The 21,435-nt window shown below is 31.2% G+C and overlaps 2 protein-coding genes across 6 annotated transcripts in view; one reads left to right on the top strand and one right to left on the bottom strand.

The window, feature by feature from the left end:
- The window catches only part of LOC140046946 (uncharacterized), a 47,347-nt gene that overhangs the window by 6,378 nt on the left and 19,534 nt on the right, over positions 1–21,435 (bottom strand). The window lies entirely within an intron of this gene.
- LOC140046945 (uncharacterized) lies at positions 1,469–21,426 on the top strand. 4 transcript variants are annotated; one of them, XM_072091713.1, is made up of 5 exons: positions 1,469–1,825; positions 8,818–8,983; positions 11,726–11,916; positions 17,929–18,019; positions 18,928–21,426. In XM_072091713.1, exons 3-5 carry the CDS (start codon positions 11,733–11,735, stop codon positions 18,965–18,967), a joined length of 315 nt encoding a protein of 104 aa, XP_071947814.1. In that variant the 5' UTR covers positions 1,469–1,825; positions 8,818–8,983; positions 11,726–11,732; the 3' UTR covers positions 18,968–21,426. The 4 variants fall into 4 exon arrangements, with proteins under 4 accessions (XP_071947814.1, XP_071947817.1, XP_071947815.1 ...); XM_072091716.1 differs by lacking the exon at positions 8,818–8,983 and adding an exon at positions 7,056–7,157; XM_072091714.1 differs by lacking the exon at positions 8,818–8,983 and adding an exon at positions 7,046–7,157.

Below are 21,435 nucleotides of genomic sequence, written 5' to 3'. Positions count from 1 at the left end.
ATTATTAGAATCAACTTATTTTTCACATTTTAACCGTTTAAAGACAAAAAATGTTGTCGCAATAGGATCATATTGTATTATTTTTACATTAAATATAGTTTGTGATCTTAAATTAGATCAAAAAACGTAGGAAAGAGGTCTTTAACTTAACACTGGATGTGACAAAAGAATTTGGCATTAATATCCTAATAATATTAAATCAATGTGTTTTAACAATAAGAGTTATTTCAGACTTGTCATTTGGTGGTTTCAAGTTTTTATCTCGGTTTAAATTTGTATGATTATAAGATATAAAATGCATATTAAGAATTTTATGATTTTATCAATATATATGCGACTTCATTATTACAAAAAATAAAAAATCAATTTTCATATTAATTATTATATAAGTTAATATATAAAAAATAGCTCAAATAATGAGCAAACATTGATATGAAATATTGTAGGTCTAGTAGTATACAGTATCCCACAGAATATGTAAAAAGAAAAAAAGCAATAAAATTGATCACCTTATTAACATTCTCAATACACATCTACGTTAAAAATGTGAAGAAACTAAAATTAATCAACATGGACACAAATTTATTCGAGAAACGTTTTGAAGACATGGATCAATTGAGGCGTCATTACCTTACACTTACTCGCTCATCCATTCATAAATACCAACATCATAGCCAGCCAATCATTAATTACTACAGCCTCGGAACTGAAGCATGTCTATCATATGTAATATGCACACAACCTACAACTGCTATAAAATATTATGTCTCTGTATCTAAGTCAAGTTTCTGCACAAAGATATGAGGATTATTTTGCAGTTGAGCTCTGAGGATACTGGTCTATTTAAATGCAAGTTAACATCGTTTGTTATAAAAATAGATTTACTACAGTATATGTGATGAAAAGTTTGTACGTTTAAACCAGGGCATGAATTATTTTGCAATACTAAGAAAACTCAGTGAGATAAATGAATTTAGAGATCAGTTACTAACTTGAGGAAAACATACTAGGACTGTTTATCTTAAATTTTGTTGACCAAAGTGAATCAATGGCTTATTCTGGACGAAGACAATGCTTAATACTCTCCACATAATATCAACAACCATTGTCAGCATCTAGTCAAGTTTGATTTCAAGTTAAGAATTTTTTTAATAGGTGCATACTATAAAGAAAAATATTGATTCTGGCGACCATGAAAATATTGTGTCAATAAAATATAACCAGTATTGTGCAGTTAAAAAGTCATTGCTTTAAGACCAAGCTAAAGTTTAGGAAGATAGCTGAAGACATACATTACCAGGAGAGTGAATATTTCAGCACAAACCCAATTCTATCTTAATAGTTCAAATTAAAGACAAAGAATTTCTAAAGGAAGTACTTTAATTGGCTATTTATCTTTTAATTGGCTATTTATCCTTTAATTCTATTTACAGGAATCAAGTTTAAACTCCAGACAAAGCTAAAAAAGCATTTCCACTGGTGAAACATTTTCTGCAAGAACACATTGGGAAATATTGAGTGAAGGGATTTATTCTACAGTAAGAGCAAATTAATGTTTAACTACACCTGCAGCTGTATAGCATTGAATGAGAAATTCTTATGATCTGAAGTGCAGTCATGAAATCGTCCATCAACATTTAAATCTGTTGTCCCGACTTTCTTAATATTAATAATGACTGTCTCAATTTACTAAGCCATGTAAATCAATTGAGTGAACCGGACTGGCTGATTTTAATTTTCACATTGCTAGGTCGAAGTTGTAAACATTCTTCACACTCTGAGCGGAAGTCCAACATACCATCTCCAGGAAAAACAGTGTACAAAGGTAAATTAATAAATAATTTTATAATAAACGTTGATAAATACAGTAGGCAAATTAACATTTTTTTCACAACTTATTTGCAAGAGAGGTGGGCCATTTTGATTATTGTCTATTAGGCACTTGGCCAACAAACTGGTATAAATGAATATTTAGAAAAGGTCATCATGTGAACATTTATATATATATATATATGATGTGTATATAATGCACAAAAGTCACAACTATCAAGTGACTATCTTCACACATATTTTGCGAGTCTATAGAACCCTACACTAATGTGTATCCCAATTTTGATTATTGTCTATTAGGCACTTGGCCAACAAACTGATATAACTGAATATTTAGAAAAGGTCATCATGTGAAAAATGTATTTACTATGATCATGGAAAAAGGGATGTAGACTTTTTTTTGTAATGTTTTTGTTTTTGAGTTCGTGTTGTGTCCGTTGGATATTGTGCTCCGCCAACAGAGCAAACAGAATTTCTATGTTTTTCCTAAAACAAATGATAATAAATGATACTTGACTTGACTTGACTTGACTTGAAAAGTTATAACTGGCAAAGAAAAATATCTGTCAATTCTGCTTATTTTACTTTAAAAATAATTGTTTATTTAACTGTTTAAATTTGGAGTTCACCATTGTAGCAGTATTGTATGTGTTATAGGCATAGTCTTCTCGAAGGTAAATTACAGTAGAAAGAATACATAGATTAATACAATATAATGCAATACAGCAATTCCGAACATAAATACCTTTGCCCGATATCTATGCAAAACAATAATTAGTGGAAATTCATCGTAATTATACATGACCAAAATAATACATTTGAAAATACACATGGGCTCAATATTCAAATACAAAGGCTTAAACAATTATGTTAAATATAATAATTGACAATAGCCCAAAGGTCGACTGTACATAATAGATATTATTGGATTTAATCTAAAGCTTATAATTGGATAATTATTATAATATAAGTGCATACAATTTATAATAATTCTACAAAATTACACAAGTAATTGCCTCTCAAAGAAAATAATAAATTTTCTTATTAGTTAACGTACACACTATAAGACAAAATTGAACAGAAAAAAAAATGACTGGTTTATCATTTAAAGAATTCAAAGAATTAAAGAGCCAGTGTAATGCAAGGAAAATGTTGTATTCTTATATACTGTCTTGTCCTTTTACACAGGACACTGGGCTTTAGCATCTATAAATTAATACTGTGTATATAAATGTCACAACTATCGAGTGACTATCTTCACACATATTTTTCAGTATGCCAGACCAGAACCCTTACACAATTTTGATTTTATTTTATTATGCTTAACTACATAATCAGGCATTAGAGCTTTCCCCTAAAGCATGGTTCTCATTAGCATGGACAGCACAACATAAAAGCAAGTTGACCAACGACAACTGACAAGTTTGAATAATCAATTGCTTGGGATTGGTCAAATTACTTGCATTGCAATCACGTTCCTGCGTTAAGTCCTAGTGGGAACCAAGCATACAAGGTTGCAAAAGAAATATTACTGGGATTTGACTAGGTTGAGTTATAATACAATCACATTTCATGAGCACAGCCAGAAACTATAAATATTCACCAAACAATTCCTCTATGCACATACACAATCAATTGAAGATTTTAAAGGAGTCTATGCATTGTAGTAAACGTATCTTTTAGTTTTATGGTATCAAAACATCAATAATTCTCTATCCTCTCAACGAACATAATAACTCATAATAAGTCATAAAACCGCACATAAACAGAACCAATTGTTACAACATAATTATGCAAATGCTTTATTACTGTGTATATAACTTGCTTTAGCTATATCACAATTATGACCCAATTACAGTAGTTTGGAATAACATAATTATTTTAATAATCATAGAAAATTATACTAAAGTACGTTCAGTCACCTTTAAAAAAGTACTTTGACCTTTAGTGTATCTATACAAGTGTCTGAAATGTCTCGTAAACGATGCGGCAAACGTTTACTTTATTTCAGGCTCTTGGAAGGTAGAACATTAGTAGCGAAATGCGGTTTATCAGACACGCTAGTTGGAATTTGTGTACGGTGCATTATTTATCTAAAGGTTGATTATTAAGGAGTCTTATTTGATTCGATAAATGTACAGTGTAAAGTGCAACACTGTTACAGTGATGTATCCACGAGAAATAAAGTGGTCCCATTTTTGCAAGAAAAAAGAACAATCCCTGTTCAAGCCACTGGGTTGTCAAAGGCCTCTGTGAAAAAGTGGTCAGGTTGAAACGTTACCAACCGTACTGTTGGCTACAGCCCCTTGTTAAAATTATGAATATCATAACAGTGCTGTCTTCCATTCTGTGAAACAAAATAATTGAATCCAACTTGGCTGTGGTTTATTGATTGGAGGATTGTGAGTCCCTACACTATGCATTGTTTGAGATATTTAAAGGGTTACTGTAGTGCCAAACCAATGCCAAAAAAAAAGAAAATCCCCTCCAGGAAGTGATGTCTTTCATTACTAAATTGAAAACAAACGCGATTATTGTGCAATAGGCCTTTCCCACTACCAGATGTCAGGTGTTACCTAAGGGGCATGCATAATATTTAGTTGATCCACTCATTCACATACACCTTACCCAGTCTTTCCTCACTAAACCAACAACTAGGTTAAAGACAGTATTTACTGTAAATTCATACAGTAATTAAAAAAACAATTGTATGTTCAAATTAATTTATGATGCGTAAATGTACTAAAGAGCAGACAAGCATATCTTGCACATGCTTCATAACTCATTTCACTTACTAATTACAAGGCGAATATACGTCATCACATCAGCTAAACAAATGGGTGAACTATTTATGCTATGACCTATTTTGTAACAAAGGTTCACACAGACTTTCAAGATCAGAGAAAGAATTTCATCTAAAAAGCGACATAAAATCATGTACTGCTAAATTGCTTTAATAATTGGTTAAATAAAGTTGATATAATTACACTAATTTTTTTTTTCTTTGCATCACATCTCAGGCTTGCAAAACTTGTCTAAAAATGTTGCATATTGTTTAGTCGTAATTGGATTTTCTTTGTAACAAAGAGTTTTATGTTAATAGGCCTATGTTTATTGAACCATTTAAACTTTCGATTACGAGCTAGTATGTGTGTCTTTTGGCTTCAGATTTACCAAGACCACTAAGATTTATACTGATAGGAAAACATATTTAGTAATTACATTAGTAATTTAATTTGAAATAACTAGAATATATACGTTTTAAACAATTCAAAAATATTTAAAAATTAATTAAATATAGCTTTATTCACAAATATACAAATGCAAGTAAAAATAAATTTCACATTTTCTAATTCATAAAATTACATAGTTTAGACAGAAATACAATTTTGTAAATACTTTACATTTTTCTTCAAAGTATATAAACGTAATTACATACAAAACGATGAAGAAAGAGTCAGGAATTTTCTTAATGGCCAACAATGAATTTTAGATTTAACAGCAAATGACATTGTACATCAAATAGATCAATTTGGGAACCATAAAACATAAATTTAATTGTGCAACAGAGAATTCGATAAATTAGCTTGAAGTGGAACATATTATCATAAATGTTTTTATGTTCTGTCTTCTCAAATTCTAAAAGACATTTACAGGTAATGAAAGAACAGAAATTATTCACCTTTCAAGTGTTAGTGAATAAACTTTGATCGTAAATTTAAACTGAATCTGTTTATATTTATGGCAAATAACATTATGCCAAACAAATGTCCACTCCACTACAAAATTATAGATACTCTAATATTATCAGGAGTGGTGGAATGATGACATAGTAAATACATACATACATGGATCTTTACAAGCATTTACATTTGCGTGCTCACAACGTTCCGAAGGTCACCGAAAATCCCTAAAGTTACAGATTTATTACACTTAAACTTCGCTGATACTTATCCAATTTTGCTCGGGAAATAAAAATCAAAGCATTTTGCCCTTGCAGTTGAAGATAATAAAGGGATAGAACATATTTCCAATGCAAAAATGTTTGAGTTGTGCGAGAACTGGCTTAATGCAAAATTCCAATTAATGTATAAAAACAATAAAGGAACATTATTTATTTTTTGTGAAATACCAAGGGCATAGTATTTGCATTAAAATTTATGGATAACCACGCTTGGCCTTGGATTAAATATAACCTCCTTAACACAAATCCTCAATAGCAATCATAACAATATTATCAATAACAATATGCTTATTCATTACTTTATATTATTTTAAGCAATATTTGTAAAATTTTGATTGTATAATTTTCTTTTGATAATCAAAGTTGAGAATATATCAAAACAGTGATTAAACCAATGAGAGATTTTAATTAATTTTAATGCAAGTTTATTATTCTCGACTTGGATCATCCAAAAGAAAATTACAAAATAATATTTGGGATCAAAATTAGTTTATTTACCACTATACTTCAATTATTTTAGACTACAAAAGGACTCAAATGGAAATAAGTGTCTAAGCTCTTTGAGCTAGCCTCCCTGGTAAATTCTTTTTATCAGACTATAATTATGATCTACAAATTAGGAAAAACAATACCGCCAACACTAAAATTATAATCAATTTTTGAAAAACCTTTTATATTATTTAAATTTGTTTAAATCAAAATTTATTAAATCTAGACCTTAAATTAAAAAGAGTACAGTTGATTTTAGTCCTCTGAGTTAAAGTTTGACCTAATTTCATATTTTGGAAGTACAGTATTATGAATGTATTGGAATGGCATAAGCATGGTAGAAATACACATTTCTTGAATATGATTTTAGCAGGGAGGTAAAATACCTCCCTGATTTTACAGTGTAAATAATTTCAAAATAAATATTTTTATCACAACTCATTTGGCTTTGGTGACCTTAAAATAATTTGTTTACTAATGTACAAGACTTTTTTTTTAAATGCCAATTTCAAATATCTTGGTGTACAACTGCCGTAACCAGCAGAAAGAATGCACTTTCATAGTTCACTACATACAATACAATACAGGATATGAAAGCTAAATATTTTATTTACAACAATCAACCAATGTGGACAAGGAATTAACTATAGTCAGGAAACGCTGGAATTAAAACTTATCCTTATTCTAGCTTTAGCCTTCGACTAATTCCACATGAGAAAGTAAACTTGGTATGTAAGGCCTACTTGTTTTTATTTGATACAGTATCCTATAGTTACCATCAGTAGAAGAAAAATATGTGACTTTAACACACCTGTTATATACAGCTACGAGTGATATTTCTGTCTGGGAAGAGAGGGAGGTGAGGGCTGAGACGGTAAGTAACATTAAATAATTGAATTAACATATTATTTTAAAAGAGGATGGGAGATTTATTACATAAAGAGTTACAGTTTAAAAAAAGCAGCAGGAAATCACTGTGTGGTTGTTAGAAATTGTGGAAACTATGTTGTAAAGAGGACACTAGGTTAGAAATTGTGTGATGGGCAATACCACGTTGGTTTGGACAACATCCATCAATACATGTAAGAACCAATTTGTATACACATTACAAAAATATGTAGAAGTATATATGAAATGTTTCCTTAGTAAAGAATGTGGAAATTTTGTAGATAAAATAACTTTATTTGATAGGGAAATGAAATTATTTCTTTTGAAAGACAATCAAATAGTTTTTTTTCCTCTTTTGTGGCGCAAACACCACTTTTATTCACATTCATATTATCTCATATTACATAAAATCGTATTATTTAACTTGTAAATGTAGTTACAGTTCATAAGTAACATTTTTACATATATGAATTCTGTATTACTCCTTTTTTCATGAATTTTCTTATATTTTGCTATACACTTGACAGGATCATCTATCCCGTTTTAAAATAGTTAACACATTTTCATTTGTTTGTTTTCATTTTACAACCCGGATTATACAATATATTTATATACATGATAAAAAAAAAAATAAAAAAAAAAAATTGGATAGCATTGGTCATTCTATGATTGTGGACAGCAGCATTGGCCATTCTATGATTGTGGACAGCATTGGTCATTCTATGATTGTGGACAGCATTGGTCATTCTATGATTGTGGACAGCATTGGTCATTCTATTATTGTGGACAGCATTGGTCATTCTATGATTGTGGATAGCATTGGTCATTCTATGATTTGGACAGCATTGGTCATTCTATGATTGTGGACAGCATTGGTCATTCTATTATTGTGGACAGCATTGGTCATTCTATTATTGTGGACAGCATTGGTCATTCTATGATTGTGGATAGCATTGGTCATTCTATTATTGTGGACAGCATTGGTCATTCTATATGATTGTGGATAGCATTGGTCATTCTATGATTGTGGACAGTATTGGTCATTCTATGATTGTGGATAGCATTGGTCATTCTATGATTGTGGATAGCATTGGTCATTCTATTATTGTGGATAGCATTGGTCATTCTATGATTGTGGACAGCATTGGTCATTCTATGATTGTTGATAGCATTGGTCATTCTATGATTGTGGACAGTATTGGTCATTCTATTATTGTGGACAGCATTGGTCATTCTATGATTGTGGACAGCATTGGTCATTCTATGATTGTGGACATCATTGGTCATTCTATAATTGTGGACAGCATTGGTCATTCTATGATTGTGGACAGCATTGGTCATTCTATGATTGTGGACAGCATTGGTCATTCTATGATTGTGGACAGCATTGGTCATTCTATTATTGTGGACAGCATTGGTCATTCTATGATTTGGACAGCATTGGTCATTCTATGATTATGGACAGCATTGGTCATTCTATTATTGTGGACAGCATTGGTCATTCTATGATTTGGACAGCATTGGTCATTCTATGATTATGGACAGCATTGGTCATTCTATGATTGTGCCAATCTGTTTCATTAGTCAACCAGTAAACATATCTTTACGAGATTGTTATAGCACTTTTCAATAATGTACTTTTACAGCTCGAAGACGTCATTTGTTAAAGATAAAACTTTATGTTGTGATCAGGAAGAAAATGCTATAAACCGTTACGACTGTGACTAATATATACTTGGATTTAGTTACCAGCACTTCAAACACATCAGAAAGAGACCAACTTAGTTAACCAGCCTCAGTTGAATATTAACGGTAGGTAAACTTTATGATTAGTCAAAATTTTCACAACCGGACACTTTGGACTGGTAAAACATTTTTTTTAGTCTTGCTTTCCAGCATATATTTATTATTATATAAATGTTATGACTTTTTGGTCTGTAAAGGTATCCTGGTTTAAAAGTGTTTGTGGTTTTCATAGAGTCCGGTTTGGGAGTGACTGTATATTTATTACTACTTTCGGATACTGTGGGCATTGCCTTTGCTGCGAGAAAAAGAATATATCAGGATTTGAACCATACTACCACAGGATTCATTATTAAACTCTACATTAAAGAATAACAATGACTATGAAAATGTGACCTTTTTCAGCATGTGTGATGACAGAACCATGCAATTTATCTATTGCTTATTCACAAACCACAAATGTTATTATTACCTTTTTGAAATTATACTTCAAAAACCCAGAAACATATTCACTTTCTTTTATGCCACATTAACAAGAACAAGTCTCAGTATTATTTTTTCAGATAATCTTAAATTACACTGATTGATTTCGGTTTCACAAAGGACATATTAAGATAAGAACACTACAGTATGTAAATCAAGATAACACAAGACAAAACTTGATATGGCCAAAAAAAAAAAAAGTTTTACATTCAGGATTGGTTTTTGTTTTTTGAGGGGATATTAATTATTATCATTTGTAATGTACCAACATGAGAAATATAATTTAAAAGTACAGTTTCCGTTTATAACAACAACTGTGATCATGCAAATTTGATTTTGTTTTAAAAACAATATACCTTAAAAAAACAGAAACAAATATTCAAAAAAAGTCTGTGCTGCCTTTTTATATACATTATTTATTTGGCCTAAAATAATGTATGTATAAAATTGTTAAAAAGTTTGATTTGACATGACACATGTATTGTTTTTAATGAAGGGGTAATGTAATATAACAATTGAGGATACTAAAATTAGAAATTTCACAAACTTTTTGTTCTATAAATCATCGTGAGGAGTCTTATCTAAAAAAAAAAATTGTCTGGTCATTGAAAAAAAAAAAGATATTCATGTTAAATGAAAAATAAATAGTCAAATCAAAAATAGTCAAACGATTGTTTCCTATTGGAAATCAGTATTTATATAACAGGAACAAAGAACAATAAATACTACATAATATGCAGTGGAATATGTTGGATGAGTTATTCGCATATGTATTAACAATTTCATGTAAACACACGCCTGTAGGGGTTTGAGCATCTTTTCCCTTTACCCTCTTTTTTCCTATTCATGGAGATCAGCAGTGATTGTGTTTAATAGGCCTAAATTAGCCACACGAAATTTTCCCCATTTTTCCGCGGCGTGTGTTGAGGCAATTTAGCTATTTCGTTGCTTAAGAGATTTATATGTTTGTACAAAAACAAACCCCCTTGTAAAAATCCTGCTTGGTTCAACAGGTACATTTTAAACTGGTAGTCAAATCGATTCTATTTTAATTGATATCACTAGATTTTACCTGTGTTTGTTACAATAAAATAGGCTGCTAAAGAAATTTCTATGGTGCTTTTAACTATGATTCAAAACATATTTACAAAGTAACATTCTGATTTCCAACAATTTTTTTTGTCCTACTAGCTTTAAGCTCACTTTGACTATCCTTGACGCTGTCAATTGGCTAAAAGGAAGAAATCCATCACTCTAAAGTGTACCAATTGCTTTTTGATTAAAATATAAAAATGATGTATCCTACAGCATATTAAAGAATTATTAGCATTAAACAATGCATTTACAAAGTACTATATGAATATTGGCAGGTTGTTGTTCACATTGATAATGCAACATGATGTATGTAGCTCATTCTCTGTGCTGACAAAGATAATAGTCATTTTAATGCTTATGTACGAGGTCTGGTCTATGCACAATACTAGGGTTTGGGGATAAGGTTTGATATTTAGTCATATAACGTTAAAAAACTGGTTCTTGTCAAATCACAAAAGTTAATCAATATTGGGCCCAGAGAACTTGAAGATACTCTAGGAAACTGGGTGCTGTATGGACTCTTCATTGAGTGTTGTGGAATAATGGTAAATCAAACTAGAATGTGAGAGCCATACAGTATGGCTTGTATTCTTAGAGAGGAAAATACTTTTACTCTTATCTTCCAGATGGGACGTAAAGCTGTTGGTTCCATGTGCATACATTGTTCCTGTGCACAATAAAAGAACTTGGTATACTATTCACAGAGAGTAGGGTATAGTGTACTTAAGAAAGTCTTCCGGAGTAAAAAATAAACAAAATAATAATATACAAAAACATGAAATTTAAGGACGTATTGCCCGCAAAAAACATGAAAAATTAAGATCACAAAAAAATACATAATAATTCTTATATAGTTAATTACTTCTGGAGAAAATTTTTTTTTTATAAAAACACAAAATAAACAGTTAAATTCAACCAAAAACCCATTTACTTCCAGTCAATTTGACTATTTTTTTTGCTTTAAATAACACTTTTTTTTCAGGTACATTATGTGACATTAAAATGGCATAGGCCTATTCAACAAAAACATTTTAATACAAAACTTTGTGTGAGATTGTAATACATTTTATCATCTAGTAAAATGTCTATTTTTATTTTTGTTCACATGAACTAAAACTCAGTGACGTTTAAAACTAAAACACAGTAAAGTTCAAAAGCAAATACAGGAAATTGGCAGCCTACATGGAATAGCAATAATATAACAGACTTTGTTTCACTTTGTTGTTTTTTCAGATTCAAAATGTCGAAACAGGCAATGTGCTTTGATACTCTCACAACTGTAAGCCAATGTACGAATTTCCCAACACTAAGCCTTCCGAAATTACCCGACATGCCGAGGGTTTCAACAAGAGGAGGTGGTATCGATGTTCCAGAGGTATACAATGATACGGGAGACGTGGCAACACTTCAGGATGATGATAATAGTAAGAATTTTGCTCTATAAACTATTGTCAGTATGGTTACATACAAATCAGACTCATGCAGATTTATGTTTGTATTTTTGTCTGAACTATGAAATAGATTCGGATAGAGACCAGATTGATGGACATTAATTTGTGATTTTTACACTGACCAATGAACATAAACTACCATTATCAGTGACTAGTAAACTTTAATTTAAGCACTTTAGGAAGGAAAGTTAATGGTTGTGCATTAAACACTTTCAATTCCAGAAATATTTTTATGCATTGTGTGAAAGGTGAAAATTCAGGGTACAGTAGACCAGGTGGACCTCCACCTTTGTATAAAAATTCAGTAGAACAACTATTAGGGGATATTAAGACTCAAGAGTGTTTCTTAAGCTCTGTCTACACTATGTTTAAATATGGTAGTGATATGACATCATCATGTCCATATATGGGCACATTTTTTATCACATAAAGTTTGATAGTGTAGTTTAATAGAGGAAGGGTACGACTGTAGTATACAACTGTACATACAGTAATTACATTTTCAATGTTGACAGATTAGTATTTATTTATTCATTCTTTTGACTTGACTTTTCCATGTATTATTCATTTTATGTAAGTATTTCGATGTGGAGAGCCTCTCGACGGTTATTTTTATTTATAACTTTTAGGTTATCCGGCCTCATTGACTTACTTTTGTATTGTTTTTTTTTTGTACTGTTCTGTATATTGGCGAAATAAATGATATGATATGATATGATATGACTGGATTGCATTTTCAGTAACGCAGTACTGCTCTCCAAAATGGTTCAGTTATAAGTTTAAAAGTAAATAAAAATTATAATATAAATACACAGTAGGCATAATTTAAAAGATATATACAGAACAGTTAAAAACAAATAAAATATAAAAAATAAAATATAAAAAATGTAGGATCACTTGGATGACATAAGAGTTGCTATATTTTTGAGTTTATAAATGTTTCCCAGTTACTTTTGTTCTAGTAGCCGACTGTGGAGTCAGATGCTGGATTTTGTAGGTGCAAGAAAGACTAGACTATTTCAGCCCATTTGTAATCCTTGCCATACCCTCTATGACACCCCAGTGACTTTGAGTTGGTATACTATAAACTATACTAAATTATAAATCTATGTGAACAGAGCCTCATTTTATTATATATTTACGTAAATCCTGCCTCAGTTTTTATTACCCAGTATTTTTTTTTATCACTAATTGTCCTTGTTATGAATTAAATATTACAAGTTTTAAATGCAAAATAAATAATATATCACAAATTATTTGACTCAAAGGCTTGCTTTAGGTGTACATCATTTTAAATTATTCATATTTTTCCTAAGCTTATTACTGTAATTAGGGGCAATGCAGTGCATTTGCCTAATTTCAAGTTTCTAACAAGCTTGTTGACAGGTTGACTGAATGTTACTCGTATACGGATACTACCTCGGGATATAATTTGTTTTGACTATGATGTACGATGTAAAGACCAATCCTAGAAATTATCTATCATGTATGTAAATTGACAGAAGATAGAAATGAAAGATAACGAATGAATTTGAATGAAAATTTATTTAAATTTTAAATTGACAAATTAACGGCTCTGGGATTGAACAAAATAAATTATTTCACAGATACATACATTCATAAGAAAAATTCTTGTGTTAAAAAAATCATGTTTGTTAGTAAACAATAACAAAAACACAATGAATCATATGCAGCTGGTAGGCCTATATTGAACCATGGAAGGTTGGGTTAAGCTTCCGAAGTATAAAAGTATTCAATTCTTCTAACCAAAAATAATTTCTACAAGCCAGGTATCATGAAACTCTCCTATTGAAATATTTTATTTATACTGGGCAACCTCTTCAGTCAAAGACTGGTCTCCCAGAGGCTCAGTTATGATCAGTGGCTGTGATGTACTAGTACACCGGGGTAACCCCCTACACTCATCTCGAAGGATGTACTAGGTTCTTTAAAGTTCACATGAGCTAGATGTATAAACTGGACCTACGGTTTATAGTCCTTATCCGAGAAGATTCATTCTACTATCAGAACCATGGAGCCTCGAACCCTTGTTATGACTATGTAATTATGGTTCCACTATCTAGAAACCGCTCAGTCACTCACTTGCTAATATTGACTTCTAGCCCACTGTTAATACTTCTAGACCACCAAGCTTGAACTGATGGCTACTGTTAGGTTTAAGTCCTGAGAGGCAGAGGGTACTGCAATAATATGAATGCTGTGTATGAAACTTTTTTATGTATTGAGCATTCCGAGTACAATTATATGTGAGAAAAAGGAAAACCATCTGACTCACCTGAGCTACTGACGCAAAGCTACTTTGTAGTAGTTAAAATAATTAAACCTACTTTATATTAGTTTACCATTTTGCAACATTCCATTTTACACTTTCTAACTTTTAACTCTTAGCAATGTATATTTTACATCTGCCAGTAGCAGAAATAAATTACAAAATATGAGACTGAAACGTGGCAATTACAATCGCTAATGTGTTCCACTTTTTAGAAGAAAAAACGAGTAAACCAATATTAATAGTGTAATTAGATAAAGTATGTCACTGTGTAGAAGTGTGAGTTTTAAGAAATCACTATCGATCATTAAAACATAATAATTTATGGTAATAAATGGAATGTATAGTAGTATACACATTTATTTTTAAAATCTTTTGTTTAAATTACATAATAATCAATCAAAAACAGTAAGAATCAGATTCTAGAAACAAAAATGAACTATATATAGAAACAACCATACCTATTTTAATTAACATACAGTAAAACCCTGTTTTGGAACATCGTTACTTGGCTAGACACTATTAAGGGAGCACTTTCCCTTTAAACAAACAAGTGGTAATTTAGTACTATGGCTCGGTAACGGTATGATTCGGCCCTGAGACGATTCGGCCCGGGACGATTCGGCCCTGGGACGATTCGGCCCTGGACTATTCGGCCCTGGACTATTCGGCCCGGGACGATTCGGCCCTGAGACGATTCGGCACACTTAAATTTAAGCATAAAATAAGCTTTTTTCCCCAAACTTTATTTTCAGAGAGACGATAGGGTAGTACTACTATGAAAAAAGATGCAATAAAGAAAACATTTTAAAAACATTGTCGAAAATGATCATTTTTTAGTCACGCGAACGATGTAAATAAGTTACGCCCTCTGTTGGCCGCTTGGCGAATGCACGAAATAAACAAGGTTTTCGAAGTAATAAATTGAATATAAAATTACGTTTTTTTAGTAATTATTATATATATTATAATATCAACATTGTCAATATCAATAAAATACGGATTGTTGAAGACCTTTAAAAAAGTAATATGAATTTGGTTTAAAGTGAGCCGTCTCAGGGCCGAATCGTCCTGGAACCCTATGGCTCACCTACACTGAGGGGGCTGGGGGAGATGGAGATACTGAGAGATTACTGGAGATTCAATTCAATTCAATATTTAATTTCACCACAACAAAAAGAGTATAGATAAATAAATATTAACATAATGATTTGAGTGAAAGTAAAGGGATGTGGATAAAAAGAAAGGCCCTTAGCTAGCAATCACACTTATTCTCTTTAGTGACAGAAAGCCATACTAAGATATGAGCATGTAAATTAATTATAGCTAGAGACAAAAGAAGGATAAATCATAGGTAATAATAATGTGTAAATAAATGAGTACATTGAACTTTGTCAATTATTCATGTGTTTGATATAGTGATGTCAGAGCTGTCATGGTTACTCATATGTTTATAGTAACAATGTTTTAAGATTATATTTACATTCATTTTGATGACTGTATAAGATCAAAGTCTGAAGATGAGAAAGCATTTTACAACCAACTGACGGATTAATGTTATTGATAAATATCACATCTTTTAAGTAGTTTCATTGGGAATGTCTTAATCACGCAGATGGAAGATATTGAATGAAGGAAGGCCTACGCATATACCAAAAGAGCAAAGAACGGCTAATGACGCATTCTGACCTTATATTATAATAGTATAATTTTAATCATTAGATGATCAGAGAAAGTTATTAACACCATTTTTATTGGCTAATTTAGCCATATGTAGAGCTATAAATAAATGTCAATGAGCAGATTTGCCATAATTTTTAATTATTTACAAAAGAAGCTATTATAGCAATATTACTCATTTTATTATGAAGTCCAATGAAAGGCGTGATTAAGAATATAATTACGAATCAATGTACAGAGATCTATGATAACTTGATACTCAGAATTAAAAAGGCTATAGTACTTTAAACAAGGAAATAAAAATAACGTCATATGTGAGAAAAGTTATAGATCTGATTCTACTACCTTATATGGTAAACGATGAGTCTGATGTGAAAAGAAACACAACGTCAAATAAAAACAATTGCTACGTCCTTCACATTGTCTCCTTTGTCACATTTTTGGAGCTAACGACTAGTGTAGCAATTACATTTAAAAAAAATTATTATATGGTCATAAACAGTTTTAAAAAATCGTTCAATTTCTAATCAATTTTCCGTTTTTGTGATCATATTTGTATGTAACAGTGACTATATTTTTAGACTAAAATTCTTATGCTTGGTCCGTCACAATAGCTAATGTAGCCCCTGACATCAAACAATTTCAAATAGTGGATGTGAAACTAACATGTGTTAAATTTAAATATTCATTATATAATACAGTATATGGAAATATATGCAAGAGCTTAATAGTTTACTAATCATATTTTTTTATTTATAGAAGAGCATTTGAATAGTAAAATTACAATTGTGTGTTTAACCTTTTTGTTTTTAATTATAGCTGTATAAATTATTTAAAGTATCTATGCTTGCACATCTAATTGAAATCTAAAGTTTTTGTGTCATCCTGTGTGTAGCGCGGTAAAGATAATCTAGGATAGAGATTCAAACTGGAGGTTTTACTTTTAGGGCCCGTTTCTGCTGCCAACCCAAAATATACCGTATAAATATACCGTATATATACCGTATATGAAATTCGTGCACCATTTCCGCTGCACATACTCCGTGGGTGGGTTGTAAAAAAGTTGACTTTCATTACCCAAAATGCATTTCGTGAGACGGAAGTATGGATTGACCTCGTGTAGTGAGGTTTTTACCTACCGGTACATGCTGACAAAAACAAAACAATGATGGTTTCTCAAAACGTCGTAGCATTGCTTTCTATTTTAAATCTAATGAGCAGAAGTGGCAACGAATTTACACCGCACATACAAGCACAATCTAGAAATGTCACTATAAATCAACTCTGTTATTCAAATTGAGTTTATATTATGCTATATTATCCTATATTGCCGTTTTAATTTCCATTTTCTATTATACAGTATTTTACCATGATTTTACATCACGTTGTTGTGTAAGAACATTCGATTTATTGTAATTAAAATCTCGGTATCTCTTCTGTTGCCATGCAGTCTCCCCCCAACTTTCGCTTCCCCCCACAATTGAATTGCAAAAATAGTGATTTGTTCGGTCCACAGTGACATTTTGATCTGTTGCTTGCTTTTACACGTGTGTTTCAACTTTCAGTGCAGCAGAAAAACCAAAACAAACGCGTCGCGCTCTATTAGTTTTTGACCTCGTGTCATGAATCGGGTCACATTTACGGTATATTTTGAGTGCAGCAGAAACGGGGAACGAAATATACGGTATATTTTGGAATATACCGTATAATATCCACAAACGATGGGGATATTTATGCAGTATATATACTGCAAATATATACGGTATATTTTTATGAGACCCATTTCTGCTGCCAAAAAATATACCGTATATAAAATATACCGTATATATACGGTATATTTTTGGCAGCAGAAACGGGGCCTTATTAAAGTACATTACTATCAAGTATCAGACCATTGGAATGTGCATGTTAACGTGCAATGCACGTAGGACAGCAACTATTTTCACTTACCCAAAACTGGTCATGAAATAAACAATTTAATACTAATTTTATATTATAATCTTCTCTTTTTATAGCAATGACAATAGTTGGAGTTGTTACAACAATTCTAATGATGGCTGCTATAGCTGGGCTAGTCTACATTATATATCGACATAAAAGGAAAAAGTAAGTTATTTATATTATCGCAGTTTTCTTTTAGGTGTGCAGGGAAAAGCATGGAGGAATCCTAATTCTTCCATGGTAAAAGAAATAATACCCTTTTCACATCTGCATAAATTGTTACATGTAACATAGTTTGATCTCCCGATTTATTACACGTTTTCATACACGCATACACGAACCTTGAGAAATCTTTGGGGAAAGTATAATTGGCAATATTTGATTTGATACTATTATGATTGGTCAGTTTAATACCAGGGCAATTACATATGCGCAGTAACAACTCTGAACATTTAAAAAAACAAAAAAAACAGGCCTCTCTTTGATGTATTTTTCTCTTCACACTATGCAAATCTGGTTTTACAACTAAAATAAAACAAAGGTTACATTGTAATATTTATACAATTATTCTACCAATAATTTCCTTTTCACATTTTAACTATAAACACTTTCACTTTCAGTTTGTTAATGTTATTGTTATTTACATTTTTCCTACTGCACACATAGACAATTGTACTGTACTGGGTGTATATGACATTTTAACTTCAACCGCCATCTTTGATCCAATATTCCCACTTTTCCCCACTGCTTGTTTGTTATACAAGTTTTGTTATTGCACGCATTCATACCCATGGGGTATCAAAATGACCGCAATTGTATTTGGACAGCTTTTGATTAAATACGCGATGGTTGGAAATATACTACTTAGGTTGTTGTGGGATGGGAGGTTATACGCAATAAAAATGACTGGAATATTACTGAGCAGGTTAAATTACATTTTAAAATCATATCTGGCATGTGGGGCTGGTATTTTTACTAGGATGTCTACAGTAGTTATTAATTGTAACTCAAATTTGTCAACAATTACATGAATAAAAACAATTTAAAAATGTTAATTATTGCATTTCTTGAAGGACAAATAAGCAGAAGGAACCAAAACCTACAGCCATATAGCCTGGAATCATACTTAAGGATGTACAGTAATAGCGATACAGGGAGTGGTAACGTACAGTATCATGAAAGGGAGTGGTACCTGACCATGTATCAGCAATCCACTTAGGAAATGGTACCCAGAGGAGTGATAACAAGGAGCAGAAAAGAAGAAAGGTTTGGGAATTTGACGTATCCAATCTCTGTGAATAAGCCTACTGTACTAAAAGCCAATAGACTGGAGAAATTAGGTTGGAGATCTTGGGGCCTAGGCTGAATCTAGATACTATAATCTATTCCTAATGACCAGAAGGAACTAATACCTGTAAAAGTAATGCCCATGAGAGCAAGACTTACTGATGGATAGAAAAATTGATTATCAAAGACTGTCTGATGATAAAAGAACGCATCTCATATGGCATTCATTATGCAAAATTGATATCTACTGTATGTGGTCTATAGAAGAACTGAAGAAGTGTGATCTTTTTTAATTTGGGGCAATATTTTTTTATATTGTTAATATACCTGTCTATTATTATTAATAGTTAAACATTTTCTAATCAATTACAAAAAATAAAATGTTGACATTCTAAAATTATTGATGAATTTAATAAAAAATTTGTCTTGATTGACATCTTCAATATTTCTCCTTTAAATATTATAAAATTCAATTTGTAATTTCTTAATAAGAAGTTATATACATGCAATTTCAGTAGATGTAAAAATGATGCAATAAGCAAGTCAGTGTAGTTGGATAAGCGTGCGGTAGTAGCGTGAGACAAAGCATTTCAAGTTTAGAGTAGTAGTATGCTGCTTTTGTAAACAAACTATGTCTATTATAATCACTCTGTTTACATTAGAAAAAAGGTTATTAGGTTATTATACACTGTACATATAACAAAACTAAATTAACATAAATTAATCAACGGAAATACAGAAATTATTGAAACAATTGAGATTGTCTGTGAAAAAAAAACCACCTGGATTTTGATTTTGTATGCAGAATTCATCCCAAAAAATTTGAAATGAGTGTTATATACTCATTTAATAGTTATTAAAATTAAAGCTATAGTCTATACATTTTTATTATTTAGTTAAATTTGTATCACATGCCGTTGGTTATTTAGTCTATTGCACGGTCAGATGTTTGAAAACAATTTTGTGTGAAGCGGTAGGCTGGTGAATAATTCAATCAAATACCAACGTTTAATGTGCATCTCTTTTAGCTGCTCTTCCACATGGCTCTGCTTTGTTTTGAATAGTATGATTAATCTTTACATCACAGTATCATGAAATATTTTCCCCATTTAAGGAATGAATTTCCTTATCAAACGGCAGTAAAGATTGAATACGTCAGGAATGCTAGCACATTCTATCGATAACAACATTTTGTTTTTGATTTTTGAGTGTATGCAACACAATCACAGCCAATAAATTGCAATGTGGTCATTGTTCAAGCCTCTAATTGTAGGAGTATATGCTGCTGAATGATTGTTTAAAACAGAACACTTTTTAAAATTTTAATTAAGAATTCAAATTTTCAGTACTTTAATTAATATTATTTTTATATAATTTTAAGAATAGATAGTTAAGAAATTACAGTGCTGACAATTTACCTGTTTTTAAGGATAATATAACACTATATAATAGGAAAATCATATTTAGGAACAAACATTAGGAAATCATACATAATTAACAAACACTGGTTCAATGCATCAAATAACTTTAAAATGTACAATAAATATATTTGCTTATTTCATTTTATTATTTATTTTTAAGTGATTTTTAATATAATTTATTTTTATTAATTTTAACAAATGCTTTCATAAGGGGCAAGTGTAATAGAGAAGTGCTTTCTTTTATTTTTATTATTACAAAAATGGTGCTTAAGTATTTTGTAATTACATGATTGTATTGTACTCTGAGTCTGGGTATGATATTTGGCAAAAATGGTGTGTGGGGGGTTGATTGAAATTTATATTTATACTGGGTAACTTCTTCAGTCAAAGACTGGTCTCCCAGAGGGCCCAGTTGGTGATCAGTGGCTGTGATGTACTAATACACCGGGGTAACCCCCTACTCGTCTCGAAAGATGTACTAGGTTCTTTAAAGTGCACACGAGCTAGATGTGTACACTGGACCTACGGTTTATAGTCCTTATCCAAGAAGACTCGTTCTACCACCAGAACCATGGAGTGAGTGAGCCTCGAACCCCTGCCGATGTTATGGCTACGTAATTACGGTTCCACTGTCTTAACCGCTCGGCCACTCACTCACTCAAGAAATGGGTGAGGGGTTATTTATGCTCAGTTATGTATGGTATACATAATCCATTAAAATTAATTTATTTCATATTCCAACCATGCAGTTTTTAACAAATAATAATAATACTATATACAATATTGATACCAGTAATGCAAACAAACATAAATTCTCTAATTCTCTAAATGTTCTAGCTTCAAATCTTAGCCATTACAAATCTGTCATTGCAT

Source organism: Antedon mediterranea, chromosome 4 (assembly GCF_964355755.1).
Source record: "Antedon mediterranea chromosome 4, ecAntMedi1.1, whole genome shotgun sequence".
NCBI lineage: Eukaryota > Metazoa > Echinodermata > Crinoidea > Comatulida > Antedonidae > Antedon > Antedon mediterranea.
This window is presented reverse-complemented; position numbering and strand designations above follow the sequence as displayed.